Source organism: Ctenopharyngodon idella, chromosome 2 (genome assembly GCF_019924925.1).
Source record: "Ctenopharyngodon idella isolate HZGC_01 chromosome 2, HZGC01, whole genome shotgun sequence".
NCBI classification, from domain to species: Eukaryota; Metazoa; Chordata; class Actinopteri; order Cypriniformes; family Xenocyprididae; genus Ctenopharyngodon; species Ctenopharyngodon idella.
Window position 1 is genome coordinate 41112693 of NC_067221.1, and position 20476 is coordinate 41133168.

General features: G+C 35.3%; 1 protein-coding gene across 2 annotated transcripts in view; it reads left to right on the plus strand.

Annotated features, from left to right (window-relative positions):
• The first annotated feature begins 725 nt into the window (after positions 1-725).
• LOC127499818 (homer protein homolog 3) overlaps positions 726-20476 on the plus strand; it is a 35679-nt gene continuing 15928 nt past the window's right edge. The window contains exons 1-3 of one of the 2 annotated variants that reach the window (XM_051870438.1): positions 726-1204; positions 1959-2008; positions 12066-12238. In XM_051870438.1, the coding sequence (XP_051726398.1) occupies positions 12071-12238 (168 nt within the window). In that variant the 5' untranslated portion in view covers positions 726-1204; positions 1959-2008; positions 12066-12070. The remainder of the gene's footprint in view (positions 1205-1958; positions 2009-12065; positions 12239-20476) is intronic. The other variant, XM_051870430.1, reaches the window with a different exon arrangement.

Genomic DNA, 20476 nt, shown 5'->3' on the forward strand with positions numbered 1-20476 from the left:
AACCCATAGCGTTTGATTATTTGTCCAATTGGTAACATATAAATAGTGAAAAGAAGCGGGCCCAAGACAGAACCTTGAGGTACACCAGAACTGATTCAGTTTCAATACTGTGTAATGGACGAAAAGCCAGACTGGAAAGGCTCATAGAGGTTGTGTGCTGTTAAATAGGCCCATAACTGGGAGGCAACAACTTTTTCTAATATCTTAGAGAGAAAAGAGATGTTTGTAATAGGCTTATATAGCTACTTAGGGAGGAAGGATCACGACTGTGCTTTTTAAGAACCGGGGGGACAACAGCAATCTTAAACTTAGATGGTACATTTCCAAAAGACATTGATGTATCAATGAAATGAGTGATGAACAGTCATAAACTCTATCTGCCTATTTAAATCCAAACAGCAACTTTTTTAGCTGGGCAGTGTATGATTCTGATCATTTTGGGGTACTTTGAATGATTGCTATTCATATATCATAATATTTAAAGGGTGTTTCAAAGAACATGGTACATGTCTTATAAAGCATTTTACCACGGTGCATGCATGCTCAGAAGACACTATTACCTTTGGCAGTGACACCTGTCCGGAAAACATGGTAACACCATGGTTTTACTGCCTTGTGTGAAGGTTTCTGGTGAAGGTTCGTGGTGTCTCATTAGGGTCACATCAGCACAAATGTCTGTATGATTAACGGGTCTTCACTCTCTAATCACTAGAGGGCGAGAAGCGCCGAACACGCCGCAATGGTGCTGCAATTCTGTTTCTGTCCGCTGGACGGCGCATGAGAGCCTCTTAAAAAACCGCCAGCGGCAGCGCTCGAGCACAGAGCGGCGACGCGGGCTCGGGACATCAAAGCAAAACTGGTTACAAAGTAACAGTCGCGTCACGTCATCAAAGTCGCTGCGGGAAACATCAGAACACGGAGTGTGACAGCCGGCGGAAGTTTCCCGCGTGTCCACGCGCTACCTGAAGTGTAACCAAAGAAAACACAGGGAAAAGAGGAACTGACAAGAGCCCCGGTCATCACGTCCAGTTCCTGCGTCTGCTAGTGTTGCATTCGCTTGCTGCCATGCAAATATATGCCATGTTCACTGTATAGAAAGACTCCAGACACGGATTTACTGCTCCTACAGATCCTACAGGCTGTAAACAGTTGCTCCATAACAGGAACAAGAGTTTGACATCCTGTGTGTTTACAACGACATGGGGTAAGAGTCGCTACTCTGTCATATTCTTATTTATAACTTAAGAGAATTCAGCTGAGCTGAAAGCTCTGAACTGAACCCAAACATGACAGAAGAACTTAATACAGCACTAGTGACTGCAACTATGTCAGATTAAAGAGTTTAGATGGCTCTTAGATATCTGAAAACAGTGTATAAAGATTAATGTACGACAGTCCTGCATTAGGAAAGTGTGGAAATAATCATTGTGTGTATTTGACATGTTAAGCAGTGTCATGCACTGACATGCTATACAGCATTTTAGACAATTTTTATATCATTTTACGCATGCAGTTTCATGATCTCGTAGTAAAAATGACCTGCAAAAAAGCTAAAAGCTGATTTAACTTCATGGTGACCAGTTGCAACATCTTAAACACACTTTTTCTTATGCATATGTGCATTTAAACTTCACATTTAACATTTAAATCTTATTGAATGTAGAAAATAATATTTCTCAAATAACCATAAATCTCAGTTTAACCAAAAAGTATCGACACTGATACATTTATTATCTTTCTAGGATATGATATATTTATTCCAAATAGTTATTTGTAATTATGCATGCACCGGTTTGGTTTAAAAAGATTATTTCATGATCAAGATTGATTTAAAAGGTCTTTGAGTTCTTGTTAAGAACTTTAATCCTTGACCTTGACCCAAATATGTCATTAATTTTCTCAGTATTAACAATGTATTTATATATTATTTATTTCCATTCTCTCATTTCTAATGGCAGAAGAAGACCCTCATCTGTCCAGTAAGAATGTTTTCTTTGCACAGAGAGAGGTAAGACACGCTTCTCTGATGATTTAATGTCTTTATCAGATCCTGAGACCATTGGTTGAGGTGTTTTTATGAAATAGATCGATATATGGATTAGATAAGATACATTGATTACATTTTCAGATAAAAAGTAACAGCAGTTTTAGAGAATCTTATTATTAATGCATAATATTTTAAACCTTATTTTGCAGTTTTGAAGAAATTATTTGTCATTTATGTCTCGTATGTCATCATGTATGTATCAGCCAGCTTGCTGTCTAGATATCAGCGTCAGGCATTAAAAAAAACACAGTGCACTTGGAGAAATGCACTTAAAAATCACTGTGAAAATGGACAAGGCACCTGTTTTTCAAAGAATGACCCATTTATCCTGCTCTTAGCGGGACATTCATAGAAATTATGGATTCTGCATAGATGAGGAGAGATTTTGTCTACTGTATGGTTCTGTTAGTCTCTCGCAGAAATGACACCCGACCACGGCTGCTGCAAAAAAAGGTCGTGGGATATTGTTTATGAAACAGCCAGTATTGTTTTTTTTTTCAGTTGCCATGGCGACTGCACAATGTATGTTCTGCGGCGTCTCAAGTGTCCATCTCAATGAGTTTCCAGAGTGCTGATTGTAAAGCTGTTTTGACCTTCAGGAGGCCAGTAATGGGTTAAAGCAGTAGTGATGGTGCAGTTAATTAGTTCAGCGGCGGTAAGGTGTGATGATGCTGTCGGGTCAGAACATGCCTGGCCTAATTTCTTCCTTCTAACTTGAATGTTTGTCCTTCAAACGATCCTTCTTTGTTTTAAAGCTGGCAGAAGTCGACAGATTATTTGCTTAATACACGTTCCTGGTCTTGTTGTGAGTGATTCATCAAGGCACGTTATTCCAGAGAAAACATTTATTTCTCATTGAATATATTCAGAAATATTTGAAAGCCCATTTCTACCAAAAGTTGGTAAATCATATAAAAAAAAATCTAAATTATGAAATGTCGGAATTGACATAAATTGAAATTATGACTTACTAAGTCATAATTATGACATAAGTTGAAATTAATAAAAAGTCATAATTATGACGAGTCGAAATTAACAAAAAGTCGAAATTAACAAAAAGTTGAAATGATGACACTAAGTTATAATTATGACAAAAAGTCAAAGTGACATACTACGTCATAATTGACATAAAAAGTCGAAATTAACAAAAAGTAAAAATTAACAAAAAGTTGAAATGATGACAAAGTCGAAATGATGGCAAAAAGTCGAAATGACATACTGTCATAATTTACATAAAAAGTCGAAATTAACAAAAAGTAAAAATTAACAAAAAGTTGAAATGACATACTGTCATAATTTACATAAAAAGTCGAAATTAACAAAAAGTCGAAGTGATGACATACGAAGTCATAATTATGACATAAAAAGTCGAAATTAACAAAAAGTCAAAATGATGACATACGAAGTCATAATTATGACAGTCGAAATTAACAAAAAGTAAAAATTAACAAAAAGTTGAAATGATGACAAAGTCGAAATGATGGCAAAAAGTCGAAATGACATACTGTCATAATTTACATAAAAAGTCGAAATTAACAAAAAGTAAAAATTAACAAAAAGTTGAAATGATGACAAAAAGTCTAAATGACATACTAAGTCATAATTTACATAAAAAGTCGAAATTAACAAAGTCGAAGTGATGACATACTAAGTCATAATTATGACGTAAAAAGTCGAAATTAACAAAAAGTAAAAATTAACAAAAAGTTGAAATGACATACTGTCATAATTTACATAAAAAGTCGAAATTAACAAAAAGTAAAAATTAACAAAAAGTTGAAATGACATACTGTCATAATTTACATAAAAAGTCGAAATTAACAAAAAGTCGAAGTGATGACATACTAAGTCATAATTATGACATAAAAAGTCGAAATTAACAAAAAGTCAAAATGATGACATACTAAGTCATAATTATGACAGTCGAAATTAACAAAAAGTAAAAATTAACAAAAAGTTGAAATGATGACAAAGTCGAAATGATGGCAAAAAGTCGAAATGACATACTGTCATAATTTACATAAAAAGTCGAAATTAACAAAAAGTAAAAATTAACAAAGTTGAAATGACATACTTTCATAATTTACATAAAAAGTAGAAGTGATGACATACTAAGTCATAATTATGACGTAAAAAGTCGAAATTAACAAAAAGTAAAAATTAACAAAAAGTTGAAATGACATACTGTCATAATTTACATAAAAAGTCGAAATTAACAAAAAGTCGAAATGATGACATACTAACTCATAATTATGACAAAGTCGAAATTAACAAAAAGTAAAAATTAACAAAAAGTAAAAATGACACTGTCATAATTGACACAAAAAGTCGAAATTAACAATGTCAAAATTAACAAAGTCGAAATTAACAAAAAGTCGAAATGATGACAGTCATAATTATGACATAAAAAGTTGAAATGATAGCATATTAAGTCATAATTATGACAAAAAGTCTAAATGACATACTGTCATAATTGACATAAAAAGTTGAAATTATGACAAAAAGTCAAAATTATGACATACTAAGTCATTATGACATACAAAGTTGAAATCATGGCATACTAAGTCGTAATTATGACATAAAAAGTCAAAATGATGGCATATTAAGTCATAATTATGACAAAAAGTCGAAATGACATACTGTCATAATTGACACAAAAAGTCGAAATTAACAAAAAGTCAAAATTAACAAAAAGTCGAAATTAACAAAGTCATAATTATGACATAAAAAGTCTAAATTAACAAAGCCAAAATTATGACAAAAAGCCGAAATTATGAAATAAGTCATAAAAAGTTAGTGTTTGCATACTAAATCATAATTATGAGATAAAAAAATCAAAATTATGACATCATAATTTCTACTTTTTGTTGATTTCAATTTAGTATGCCATCAACATTTTATCTCACATTTTAATAATTTTCTATTTAGTATGTCAATTTCAACTTTGTCATATGACTTTTTAAGTCATAATTTCAACTTTTCATCATATTTATGTCATAAATTCGACTCATATATTTATGATATACCAGAGCATGATTTTTTTTTTCTTATGTGGTAAAAATGGGCTTCCATAAAAATGTCATGTTAGGAAAGTAAAATGAGTTTCATGCTGATGAATTATCATATCTGGAGACCAGAAATTGAACACTGAAAGGAAAAAAAAGATTTTCAAAGTTGTAAAAAAAAACCCAAAGATTATTGGAGTACTTTTTTCAAGAAAATACAATTTCAGTCTTTCTACTTCAAAATTTCATGTTTAATTCACTTGCCTTTTCTGTGTAATTATTTGTGCAATTTACTAGCAATTTCGGAGTGAAAACTGTCTTCTGTGCAGAAATCTAGCAATATGATGTTTGGTCAAAGATAATGTAAAAATCTAGTTTAACTTTAATTTTCATTCTGTGAACTCTTATCTGTGGTGATCACAGGAAAGATTAGAAGCACTACATGTTGATTTAGTTTCTTTCTCTATATCCAACATATAGAAGAAAGATGCAGCATGAGGTTAATTTCTTACTAACAATTCCTAGTAATTGCTTTATTACATAAACAAATCTGGAAAAAGGCAATTAGAGCTAAAATGCAAATGGACAGCTCGAGGGTTCGATGATCTCTGAACACACACACACACACACACACACACACACACACACACACACACACACACACACACACACACACACACACTCCAGTGTAGAATATAACAGTTAACAGCTAATGCTCTCTTGGCCGTTGGATTGTGTTTATGCGGTAGAGATAGTTTCCTCTGGTTTACACACAACATTCAGTTTCTAGTCAGCTGCATTGCTTTACGGTTAACATGAAATGGCGTTTACAACCTATTTTATTGTCCTAATGTGATGCATTTTTAGGTGAATCAGAAAATTTTAATGATTCTGTCCATGAGGAATTGATGTGATGGTGTAAAATGTTTATATATGTGTTAAATATACACTTTTAATCCTTTTGAAGAAGTCTGTTTTGCTCAGCAAGGCTGCATTTATTCAAAAAATACAGTAAAAACAGGAAAATTGTGAAATATTATTATCATTTTAAAAATCTGTTTTACATTTGCATATATTTTAAAGTGTAGTTTATTCCTGTGATTCAAAGCTGAATTTTCAGCATCATTACTCCAGTCTTCAGTTTAATGCATTCTTTAACAAACTTTAATATATACAGTATCTCACAAAAGTGAGTACACCCCTCACATTTCAGCAACTATTTTAGCATATCTTCTCAAGCGACAATACTAGAGAAATGAAACTTGGATATATTTTAGAGTAGACAATGTGCTGCTTGTATAGCAGTATAGATTTACTGTCTTCTGAAAATAACTTGACATACAGCCATTATTGCCTAAATAGCTGGCAACAAAAGTCTTTTAACCATGCAAAGCCACATGTCCTATTCATCATGTTCATGTTTTTGTCTGCTTGATAGGACCATACAAATTTGCGTATCTTGTATTAGAGCAGTTAAAATTTGGTGCTTTGAGTACAATTCTCTCATACTTATCACTGGAAGTTCAACATGGCACCTCATGGCAAAGAACTCTCTGAGGATTTGAGAATTAGAATTGTTGCTCTCCACAAAGATGGCCTAGGCTGTAAGAAGATCGGTAACACAATGAAAGTGAGTTACAGTACAGTGGCCAGGGTCATACAGAGGTTTTTCAAGACGGTTTCCACTCTGAATAGGCCGTCGCAAGGGTTGATCAAAGAAGTTGAGTCCTCGTGCTGTGCATCAGGTGCTGAAGTTGGCTTCAAAAAACAGACGCATGAGTGCTTTAGAGGTTGCAGAAGCGGAAGGTCAGCTTGTCAGTGCTCAGATCATACGCCGCACACTGCAACAAGTCGGTTTGCATGGCCGTCATCCCAGAAAGAAGCCTCTTCTGAAGCTGGCTCACAAGAAAGCCCGCAAACAGTTTGCTGAAGACAACCTGTCCAAGAGCATAAATTACTGGAACCATGTCCTATTGTTTGGCTCAGATGGTGTCCAACATGTGTGGCGACACCCTAGTGAGGAGTGCCAAGAAAATTGTGTCTTGCATACTGTCAAGCATGGTGGTGGTAGCATCATGGTCTGGGGCTGCATGAGTGCTGCTGGGACTGGGGAGCTCTGCTTCATTGAGGGAAACATGGATTCCAACATGTACTGTGACATTCTGAAGCAGAACATGATGCCATTCCTTCAGAAACTGGGCCGAACGGCATGATAATGACCCCAAACACACCGCCAAGATGACAACTGCCTTGCTGAGGAAGCTGAAGGTGATGGTGTGGCCAAGTATGTCTCCAGACCTGAACCTTATTTGAGCACCTGTGGGGCATCCTCAAGCAGAAGGTGGAGAAGCGCATCCAGCAGCTCCGTGATGTCATTATGGAGGAGTGGAAGAGGATCCCAGCAACAACCTGCTAAATAACAATGGTGCTCACACAAAACATTGACACTTTGGACACAGTTTTGACATGTTCACTTAGTGTGTACTCACTTTTGTTGCCAGCTATTTAGGCAATAATGGCTGTATGTTGAGTTGTTTTCAGAGGACAGTAAATCTGCTATACAAGCAGCACATTGTCTACTCTAAAGTATATACAATTTTCATTTCTATAGTATTGTCGCTTGAGAAGATATACTAAAATGGTTGCTGAAATGTGAGGGGTGTACTCACTTTTGTAAGAAACTGTATTTTATAATATATAATATAAAGAATATGTAGTAAGAAAGTAGTGAATTTTTAAATATAAATCTTAATCTGTATCTGTTCACAATTGTCGACGCATTGCAAACTACATTGACAGATTGCAAATGGTGCCGTTGATGAAACACAGCAGCTTCAGGAGTAGAAACTCTCTGGCCGCTGGGAGATGTGATGTGTGTGTGGTCGGTTTGGTATTTCGCTGAGGTTGGATCCAGAGATCGTGTAGATGGTTACCTGCTGAAAGTCATTAACGCCGGTCGATCTCTCACGCTGGAATCGTTTACAGACACTCGGCTTGTTACTGGGCGCTTTGCAATCAGCTCAGGCTCAGTAACTGACAGATGAAGAGCTGGCGTGGATCACAGGGGCCCGGCGTTGGGGATCTGTGATGTGTGAAGCCAGGAGTCTTACCCCATGGAATTCTGGGAATTCAGAGCAGGCTATAAGAAGCGCTGCACTCCTGTTGCAAGGTGGAGTCCTTAAGGCGGAGAGGAGGAAAGTGATCTCAACACCCCGGCCATCACAATCCAGCTGCTGATCTGTGTGTGTGTGTGTGTGTGTGTGTGTTTCAACAAGTTGTGAAATCAGCTTCCTTCTGTAGAGCCGAGTGATTCAGCTAAAAATGATCAGCCTCGATATCTAATATTTATATGTTTGCTCTGAAATGTGAATATTTCCAATATATTCACTTTAACAGTTTTTTTGCCAAGTGGATTTTGCATTTGCACATGCATTTAGCAGATGCTTTTATTTAAAGCCACTTATATAAGAGGAGCAAAAACCAATTCATCAAAAGAACCAACGATATTCATAATATGCAGGTTTATTAGACAACTTGATTGTTTAAATATAATAATATAATACAATTTAGTGATAGAAAATGGGAAATAAACAATGTTTATTAGTTAAGTGGACACTGTTATTAGTTATGTATCCTCAAAAATATGAAGCAGCATGTTTTCAACATTGATAATAATCAGAAATGTTTCTTGAGCATCAAATCATCACATTAGAATGATTTCTGAAGGATCATGTGACACTGAAGACTGGAGTAATGATGCTGAAAATTTTGGTTTCCGACATGCACTGTAAGCGGTCGACCAATCACAACAGACTGGGTCATGTGACCAATCAGAGCAGAGCAGACCGATCACAACAGACTGTGTCATGTGACCAATCAGAGCAGAGTAGACTCTTGGAAAGGCAGGATTCAGAGAAACTGAATCTTCGAACGAACCGTTTTCAGATTCTTTGAGAAATGAGGTGATGTGCAATTTGTATTATGAGAAAATTAAAGTGTTTTTTGACCCTGGATGCATGTAAACCTGTTGTAGGAGACTCCAAAAACAAAATTATGACCCTTTAAAATAGTATAATAGGAGAACTTTAATAGCTAATGTCTTAAACAAAAAATATCTGAAATTATGCATTTATTTAAAACATAATATTTGGACGGAGAATATGTGCATGGTCTATATTGCCAAGACTGCTGGTAGATTTTGGTGTGTGCACAATACAATGCTAATCTCAAAATAGCCAAATATCAGCCAGTTAATCAGTCCGGGTGGTACGTTGAACTATTATTTGATATATTTCTTTCATTCAAAGGATTTGTGACGTGCAAAGGTCTTTAAAAAGACGTTCTGGTCTGTAGGAGCTTGTGGTTTAAATCTCAAACCGAGACATTCACGCATTACTCATAATGGCTTTTTATGTAATGAATGACATGCTGAAGAGAGAATAATGAAAGCTTTCCTCATATTCAGTCCAGGTCTAATATTTTAACTTTTACTGCGGTCTTTAAGTCGCACAAGACCTCAAACGCGGCTTTGTTCATGTCACTATTAATATTCTCTGAGGAATCAGTGGGCAGAAATGAAATCTCAAACGCCATCAAACGTTAGATTTACGAGCCACGGATGCAACATCTCACAATGCGGATGGTAATGGTGTCATATCCGTGTTCATTTCTGTAAAGGGCATAATGGGAAGGGGATCATCTTTCAGCGATTCCCCTCCTTCCACTCTACCTGCGAGTGATGTATTGCATTAAGGTTATTGCATTTTACATTTCTGAAATGCAGCCCTTCCACATCCTCTTCCGGATTTCAGCTTTTTGTTTCTCACAATGATCTGTGCACATATTAATCTTATCTGACATATTAAAGGTGCATTATGTAATATTGAGAGCTAGTGGTTGAAATGGGTACTGCAGTCCAAATTCAAAATATGAAATGCTCGGACTCGAAGCTCACATGGGTTGCCAGATTGAGGACACGCAACAGAACACTGTAAGTTTAGGAGTTGATTTATCTGCGTTTTAAAATGCTTCTGGTCATAGAGCTGTTTAGATGGATGGCGAGGCTTTTTAGTCGGGTATAATCTGCGATCACTGACCCAGTTTGTTTGCTGGCTTCCATGGCTGCAATACGCTGTGTTTTCCACCGACTGGCAACCCAGGGTGTCACACATATCAGATATCAGGTTGCCAAGTCTGTGTTTTTTCCGCAGAATTGGGCTACTGTTACACTGTTGGCACGGGTTGTTTTTTTTAGTGCGCAGGTTAAAGCGACCCCCCGGGAACTTAATTTTTACCCCCTGAAACGCGATTAGGCTAGTTTTTGTCATGATTGGGTGGGTTTTGTTTCGCAAACCTGGCAACCCTGAGAAAGACAAAGATCACATGAGAAAATATCAAACTATCACTCATCTGATGACAAATTAACTCAAACGCAATGAGAGCTGTAGCTTTATAAACAACTAAATTAAAGATCTCATATTACAAGTTTTCTGAAATGTGATGTTTAAATATGCAAATAAGGCTTTGTCTAATTAAATAGGCATGCATTTGCAATTTGCATAAATTTCCAGAACGTTGGATGAAGCCAGGTACAAAATTATTGTGTAATTTTTGGTGTTTTTGGTCTATATAGGTTTAAATTGTTTTTTTTTTTAAATGATTTCTCTGTGCTTCTATAACAGTGACCAAATGCAAGAAGGTTAGAAATGAACCAGAAAGCTCTTAGATGTCCATCACATGCAGTTTGGCCGTAGCGCATCAGCTGCCGTATTTACTTCACAGAGAGATCCGTCAGTCAGTCATGAGGCGTTATGTACGGCTTCAGCACATAACATGTGATTTCTCTGATCGTTTACCGCTCGTTCCACTCTTGTTATCATCATTTGTTCATTACAGCACTGTAGAATCAGCTCTGACTGTATTGAATTGCATATGAGCTGCAGGCTATTATACCCGAACTCCATGCTCTGGGACCCTTATTAGTGCTGCAACAACTAATCGAAGTCAGAGTTGAATTATTCAGTTAATTGTAGAAATAATCAACATTATCAGAGTAGTAGTTGTTAGTCGCATCCCTGTGTATATATATACAGGAGATCCATTAATGATGGTGGTCAGAAGAACAACCTGTTTACCATGATTTAATGAATCTGTTTTTTTCTGTGAGGTTATGGGAATTAAAGGCTGAGTATTTAAGAATTAAAAAAAGTGATATTTAATCTTTTCAGGAATTTGAGTATAATAGTAATAATATATTAGTATATATATCATGTGTGTATATGTATATGTGTATAAATTCTAATAATACAGTAATAATTAGATTTTTATTAATTTATTTATATGAAAAGATTGAAAAGAATATACACTCTAAAAAATAAACAAACGGAAAATAGCATTACCCAGCTTTGGTTTTACGGTGTATTACTGTTTTAATGGAAAACTGTGTAAATTTGTTTAGTTTTTTAGTGTATATTATCAATATTATATATTATAAAATGTATTAATGTGTAATAATGATAACAATTATTTATTAGTGTAGATATTAGTATATATATTATGTATGTAATGTATATGTGTATAAATGTGTGTTATTATAAAAATATAAATATAATAATAATAATAATAATAGCTAATAATACATTATTATAGATTAAATAAAAATAAAGATTTAAAAAGATTGAAAAGAATATATAATCAATATTACATATTATTACATTTATAACAATAATATTTAGATTGATAACAATAATAATAATTTATAGTAATAGTGCTGAATCAGAAATTTTGAAAAAGGTAAAACAAAGAAATGCTATGACACAAAATTAAGAAATATTTCAAAGTATTTTTCTAGATTTGCTATATTCATGTGTGCACAGATCAGTCTCAGAGCCTCAGCAGAATTCAGTGGTCTTGTTTTGTTGTTGTGTGAACACACACACACACACACACACACACACACACACACACACACACACACACACACACACACACACACACACTCTCACTCATTGTAGTTTGTATGTGTCGTAGGGAACAGCCCATCTTCAGCACACGAGCTCATGTGTTCCAGATCGATCCCGCCACCAAACGCAACTGGATCCCGGCCAGCAAGCATGCGGTCACCGTCTCCTTCTTTTATGACGCCAACAGACACGCCTACCGCATCATCAGCGTGGGAGGGACCAAGGTGAGCGGCTTTTCTTCAGTTTAGAGCCTGTTTGGTCTGTGGTTGAGGGTCTTCAGTGTGTTCCTGATGGAATCTGTGGTGAGTTTCGTAGTCATAATCTCTGTGGTTTTGTGGTAGATATTCCCCTACACACAGTTAAAGGATTAGTTCACTTCAGAATAAAAATTTCCTGACCCCCATGTCGTCCATGATGTTTATGTCTTTCTTTCTTCAGTCGAAAAGAAATGAAGGTTTCTGAGGAAAACATTCCAGGATTTTTCTCTTCACTTCACTGGGGTTCAACGGGTTGAAGGTCCAAATGTCAGTGTCAGTGCAGCTTCAAAGGGCTCTACATGATCCCAGACGAGGAATAAGAGTCTTATCTAGAGAAACCATCAGTCATTTTCTAAAAAAAACTAAAAATTATTTACTTTTTAACCACAAATGCTCATCTTGCACTTCTCTGCGATGCGCCACGCATTGCGTAATCATGTTGGAAAGGTCACGCGTGACGTAGGCGGAAGTACCGATCCAGTGTCTACAAAGCAAACGGGCAAAGACTAAGTCAAACGCCCTTTACAAAAAAAAGGTAAAACAACGATGTCGGACGATTTTGAAGTTGGAGGAGAAAATGAGATGGAGTTTTTCACTCTACCGCGGTACTTCTGCCTACATCACGTGTGACCTTTCCGTGATTACGTAATGCGTGGCGCATCGCAGAGCAGTGCAAGATGAGCATTTGTGGTTAAAAAGTATATACATTTTATTTATTTTTTTAGAAAATGACTGATGGTTTCTCTAGATAAGACTCTTATTCCTCGTCTGGGATCATGTAGAGCTCTTTGAAGCTGCACTGAAACTGACATTTGGACCGTCAACCTGTTGAAGTCCACTATATGGAGAAAAATCCTGGAATGTTTTCCTCAAAAACCTTAATTTCTTTTCGACTGAAGAAAGAAAGACATAAACATCTTGGATGACATGGGGGTGAGTAAATTATCAGGAAATTTGAATTCTGAAGTGAACTAATCCTTTAAATTGGGCATCCCCTAATCTCCTAACCTGTGAAATGGACTAGTGAGTACAGGAGTTTACCTGTTTACTGTGATGATGTTTAATATCCTTACAGCCTCTTCATATTAGCAACCACCTTTTTCAAGACAAGTAAAAGCTTTAAAAATAAATTATAGGGGTGTATTACTGATGTATTTTGTGTCATAGAAAAAATTTGAAAACATCTTGAGCTTGTGTTCACCACAGACCTTATTTAAAGCATTTAACATAAACCCATTGACTTCAGGATGATGGAACTGAAAGTGCAAAAATGCAAACTTGTTTCCTGTGTTTGGCCTTCAAAAATACATCATCTGTGCAGCGCTCTATAACCCTCTTAGAAATGCAGCATATAAGACATATTGGATATACAGTATGACAAGAATTCCTCTTGGAAATCAAGCACATCTGCAGATTAGTGGGATTGTTGCAATAGCACATTTCCCATACCTGGATGGCCTATAACAGTTGCCAAAAAGCGGAGCACACAGTGTGAGATACTTGATCTTCCTTTTACACTGTGACAGATAAACTGGAAGTAATAACTGTGATTTCTAACAGTTTTTACACAAAATTGGCTTAAACTGCAAAATGTTCCAAGATGATAACTGCACTCACTGAATGTAATGTGCAACATGTGACGTCATACTATATTCACATACTATTTTCAGAAATATAGTAGACAGCATGCATTTTTACATTTATGCATTGCATTCAAGGCACACATTTGATCAGGTCATGCATTCCCTGGGAATCGAACCCGTGACCTTGGCATTACTAGTGCTCAATTGAGCTCAGTTTAGTTCAGTGTTGATAAGCAGCTCTACAGAAGACAATAGTGTCATTACTCTGTGCAAGTCGATTTAAATGTTGTTCTCGTCCGATAGTGTCAGTGCGGTTAAATCAATAAAATATTAATTTGTCTTTTAAACCTCTTTTGACATTTAGACCTTTTGACAGTGTAATTAGTTAATGAGTCAAGAAGAAGATTGTGGTTGATGTCACTAATTTTTATTCATCACACTGAAAATGCAAGCTCAAATTGAGAGTATTGCATAGAGAGAAACGGTATTGCATTGATATTCTCTGGATTTATTATATTGCACATTTTGAAAAATGTGTCATCATGGCACAATGTGAAAAAAAAAAAAAGTACACTTTAGCATACTTTTAAAAAGAGTATTCATTACAAAAGTAATATACTTAAGTGCAAATTGAATGCAGTGTTTTCGGTGTACTTAACTTAATTGCAAGTTATTAAATGAAAATGTATTATAGTTTAAATCTATATTGAATCCAGTTAGTTGAATTTAAGAGTGCTTTTTTTACCCACTGAAAGATTAGTTCACCCAAAAATGAAAATTCTGTCTTTAATTACTCACCCTCATGTCGTTCCACACCCGTAAGACCTTCGTTCATCTTCAGAACACAAATTAAGATATTTTTGATGAAATCTGAGAGGTTTATGACTCGTCCATAGACAGCAATATAATCAACACTTTCAAGGTCCAGAAAGGTACTAAAGACATCGTTAAAACAGTCATGTGACTGCAGTGGTTCAACCTTAATGTTATGAAGAGACGAAAATACTTTTTGTGTGCAAAAACAAAACAAAAATAACGACTTTATTCAACAATATCTTCTCTTCTGTGTCATTCTCGTACATTGTTTACGTCCAGCGCTTCCAGGTTCTACGTCAGAACGCCGACTCGTTATTGGCCGGCTCCTGCGTCAGCATCACACGCATGCGTTGTGCTGATCACGTGATCAGCTTTGGCCAATACTGAGCCAGCATTCGGATGTAAACACGGAAGCCTTCACTGTGCTTACTGCGTCACCTGCGTAAAGATAATGACAGGGAAGAGAAGATATTGTTGAATAAAGTTATTTTTGTTTTGTTTTTGAGCACAAAAAGTATTCTCGTATATTCTTCATAAAATTAAGGTTGAACCACTGCAGTCACATGACTGTTTTAACAATGTCTTTACTACCTTTCTGTACCTTGAAAGTGTTGATTATATTGCTGTCTATGGACGAGTCATATACCTCTCGGATTTCATCAAAATATCTTAATTTGTGTTTTGAAGATGAACGAAGGTCTTATGGGTGTGGAACGATGTGATGGTGAGTAACTAATGACTATTTCATTTTTGGGTGAACTAACACTAAGTATTTATATGTAACTTCATAATTACTTCTATTGTCTTTGAAATATGGTTAAAGTGTACTGCTGAATGTAACTGCCAAGCATTTATGGTAAAATAAAAAATATTTAATTGTCATTTCTATTGAAACTTGTATGTCATGTATTTAAAGCTGCAGTCCGTAACTTTTTTTGGTTAAAAATGATCCAAAATCAATTTTTGAGCAAGTACATAACCAGCCAGTATTGAAAACTATCTCCTTACTATAGCCCGATTCACAACGGTAATCTTGTAATAATATTTTATAATAGGAGCGGTACTGGTGGGAGTTAAATCAACTCTGCTCAGAATACATATGGTCCCTCTCTAAATAGTTTTAAAGTAACACTGAAGCAGAGTTAAAGTTAATGAGATAATTAAGCAATTAATAAGACTGTGACTTAAATCACTTGTAGTTCTTGTGTTTTTTCTTATTTCTTCAGTGATTCTGCTTGTTAACAGCAGGTGTTCATCACTAATGTGCAATCATTTCTTAATTAATTGCTTAATTATCTCATTAAATTTAACTCTGCTTCAGTGTTATTTTAACATTATTTAGAGAGGGACCGTATGTACTCTGAGCAGAGTTGATTTAACTCTGGGGATTTTGCTGTGTATCCACACCGATGTGGTGACTGACAGCAAACATTAGATTCATCTGAGGAGTCGTGCCAATGCACAACCCACGTAAAGATGATAATTCCACAAATAACTGCAGTTGCAGGTTTCAAACAGAGATGGCAACAAAGAGGCAAATCTTACGGACTGCAGCTTTAAATATATTTTTAATTACACAATTGTAATAAAGTTGCCGATTAGTACATTTAAAATGTTAACGTTAAGTGTAATAACAGTTGTACAAATAACAGTTAAAAGTATAAACAAGTAATAAACTTTACACGTGCTTTAGTATGTTAGTTAACACATCAAAATAAGTGTACTTCTTTAAAGCGTGACAAAAGTTTTTTAAAACAACAGTAAAACTTTTAATTTGATATTATTACAAAAGTGCACTTGTTATGAACTCTTTTTAAGTGCACTTAAGTGGCCTTTTATTTCATTAGTATTATATTAAGTGCAAAATGTTTTTTTAAAAAATATATGCTTTTAAGATTTGAAGTGCACTACTTAGTTTCAGTAAAATTACATGCATTTCTTTTTCACAAGAGTGTATTCAATGCATGTGGAAAGATGTGCGTACTATGCTTATGATGCACATACTGCATACTAGCAGCACCTTTGTAAACGTACCGTAGGTTTTGCAGAAATGTTCTCACTGTGTCTCGTGGTTATCAGTGGACCAAGGCAACATGCCAGGAAATCCATCCGGCTGCTGGAGGGTGACGGTGTAACGCAATAAACATCTCTGTCTGCTACAACCTTTCTGATGGTGATTATTCAGTCGATGTGATTAGGGCCGGAACGAAATACTCCCCGCGAGAGGATTTATGCAGAAGTGAAGGTTAATAGCTCAACACCTGATATCAGAGTGAATGAGACGATTTCAGTAATGAAGAAAAACTCCCTGCATCAGTGCGGCGCTACACGACTTGCATCCTGTCAGGATAATCGATAATTGTTGATGGAGCGGATCAGAGCTGTCTAACCTGCTCGCTCGGAGACGCTGATCGAAGTGTCATGGGCTGAGGAGGAAAGACAGCCGTTCACAAACGACCTTGAGTGGTGTGAGATGAGACACAGTAGTCTCAGAATCAGCTTGCAGCTCGTTCTGGTCAAGCACCGCCCACTTAGACAGGAAGAGACCATCTGATTGACATGTAAAGTGACCAATAACTGTTTGTTTTGCTTTTACATGCTGTTCAGGTAAATTTGGGGCCTATACCATGAGGCCGGTTTAGGTGGCTAGCTTACACTTCATGGCAGGTTATGTTCTAGGTAAGAGATCTCAAACTGAAACTCGACCAATCAGCTCTGAGCAAAGTGACACATTTCTAATGCATTACATCATGGATTGACATGTTGCTAATGTGTTGCTAACATGATTTAGGTAGCATGTTTTAATATGTTGCTAGCATGAATTAGCATGTTGCTAGTATGATTTAACACATTGCTAAGATGTTTTAGCATGTTTGTTGGCATGATTAGCATGTTGTTAACATGATTTAAAACATTAGCATGTTTTAACATGTTGCTAGCATGATTAACATGTTGTTAGCGTTAATTAGCATTTTTAACATGATTTAACACATTGTTAACATGTTTTAGCATGCATTTAACACGTTAGCATGTATTCGCATTTTGCTAGCATGATTAACATGTTGTTAGCATGATTTAGCACATTGCTAACATGAATTAGCATTTTGCTAGCATGATTTAACACATTGCTAAGATGTTTTATTATTATTAGCATGTTGCTAACATGATTTAACATTTTTTAGCATGTTTTAACATGTTTCTAACATGATTAATGGCAATGGCATTATTTATATAGCACAATTAAATACAACCTACATTGTCCAATGTGCTTTACAATAGCTAAAAACACAGAAAACAAAAAAGATTAACATGTTTCTAACATGAATTAGCATGTTGCTAGCATGATTTAACACATTAACATGTTTTAACATGAATTATTTTGTTAACATGATTTAACACGTTAGCATGTTTTAGCTTGTGGCTAGCATGATTTAGCATTTTGTTAGCATGATTAGCACATTGCAAGCATGAATTAGCATATTGCTAGCATATTTTAGCATGTTTTCTTAGGATAGTCATGAAGCATAGATAGACAGTTTAAATAATAACATGACAACGTATCTATGATGTTGCATGCTCGTAATTTATTTTGCTCTTTATATATAGTGAAGTGATATACAAGTTATGAAAATAATGTTAGAATAATTACATATATAGCCTGACATTTTCTGACCGCAGATACTGAATCAGGAAAACGCATTTTTCTCAGGCACTCTTTACTTAAACTGCGTCTGACAGAAGACGTCTTTCAAAATAAAAGTCTTGATTCAGTAAAAACATGTTGTTGTGTCTTTGACTGCACACTCCGCGGACCCACTCAAAATGGTCTTGTGACCCACTAGTTAAGGAATACTGTTAAATGTTTTGTTGAGCAAAAGTCTTGACCCCCTCAATGAAAGTCTGTGGGACTTTCGTAGTTTTGATCATCCATTTAACGAAAATCATAAGTCGGTTCAGTTAGAAACGATATAGTGTACCAAGTCAGAACAGTCTGAAGATCTGAGCAGAGTTTGTTGGTTGTAGCTTGAAAGCTCTAGGAGGAGATACTGCTTAAAATGTAGTCTCAGAAGAAGAAGAAGCTTAAATAGTAGATCAGTATGTTGACTTTGTCATGCCAGCATAATGTGTCTTGTGTTTTGTTGTGAACACATCTCATGCATTTGTATTTAACATCACCTGTCTGACACAGTTTGACCTTTCTATTACAATGATATCAGCATTCATATTAAACTCATGAATGATGATGTTTGTTCACCAAAGCCTCTAAATCTCAGTTGTACGTGGATTACTGGAGCGTCTCGGCTTCATCCAACACCTCTAAACTGACCCACATTTGGATTGAGGATGACCTCACTGTCACGAGTCGAGTTCAGCCATTATTCTGGCGGTCACCGTGGTAATCTGCAGTCACATGACTCCTGCTGTCGGGAGAAACAGGGGTCATTGGAGAACAAAGAGAATAAAACAATAAGCCATGAGAGATTGTGTCTTACGACACAAAGCAGAGGATCTAAAACACCTTTACCATGGTGAACCAACTCCTTTATGGAACAGCAATATGATAAAAGATCCAGTTCAGTTAAGATACATTTAGTAGGCTAATATTAAGGCTATCAGATAGATAGATAGATAGATAGAATATTGCTGCGGTCTATTTGAAAAAATATTTAATTTGAATTATTTAAAAAAAAAAAATTGAATGAATGATTCAATGACTCACTCATAAAGACTTTGCTTGTTTCATTACTGGATGAATCCACTACCAAATCTCTTGAGTGAATGATTCAGTGACTCCCATATAAAGACTACTTGTTTCATTACTGGATGAATCAGCGTTTTTGAATGAATCTCTTGAATAAATGATTCAGTGACAAATGCATTTTAACTGTAATAGATACAATCTTTATTTAAAGAATCAAGTTACTTTCAAAAGATGATTTACTCTATTTTGATAGTTTCCGTAGACATCAGTGTTTTTTCCGAACTATAAACTTTTATCCCAATATTTATGTGATAATTTGAATATTTGTAACAGAAATGATGATACTGTGTGGTTGAAAAGACTGTTTGTGAACTATACATGTATTTTTGATCAAATTAAAGCAGCTTTGGTGTGCATAAGAATTTGATTTTAAAGACAGAAGCACCTCTAGTTGTATTGTTGTTTCATCATGAAAAACAACATAAACTCTGCAAGTGTTGTGAATTAAAGTCTACAGTAATGGACATAGACATGTCTCACATTATATCATTCACATTGTGTGTATCTGTTGGTTGAAGTAGACAATGATAATGTTCATGTTTGTACAGCTTTTTGGTTCCTTCTGGTTTTAATAAAAATCATGGGACATTTTAGATCTGTATGATACAGTCAACATGTAAAGTGTTTAACTTCTCTAAATACTCTAGATTTCATGTTTTACATTAAAATACAATCTAGACTTGAGCATTTATTACTACTCTTCTATTTAAAGCTGCATGAAACGCCATAGCTCATGATACACTGTTTTTATTCATTAATATTTATGTACCTGTATTTGTTTATACACACTCACTGTTTAAATACTGTCCCAAACTGCTGACTACCACACAAAATAATATAAACAGTTTGTAAAAATGAGCATAAATCGTGTTTACAGTATTGGGGTGAGATGTTGTGGTTAAAAATATGTAATTTGAGTCATAATGTTTCTAAAAGAGTTATTTTAGTATCATTGAGATACCTTTATAGTTTAAGTAATTTTGTTGTGTGCTTTTCTAATTTTTATTAGCTTTTTTTTTTAAATGTCTATATAGTTTTTATTTC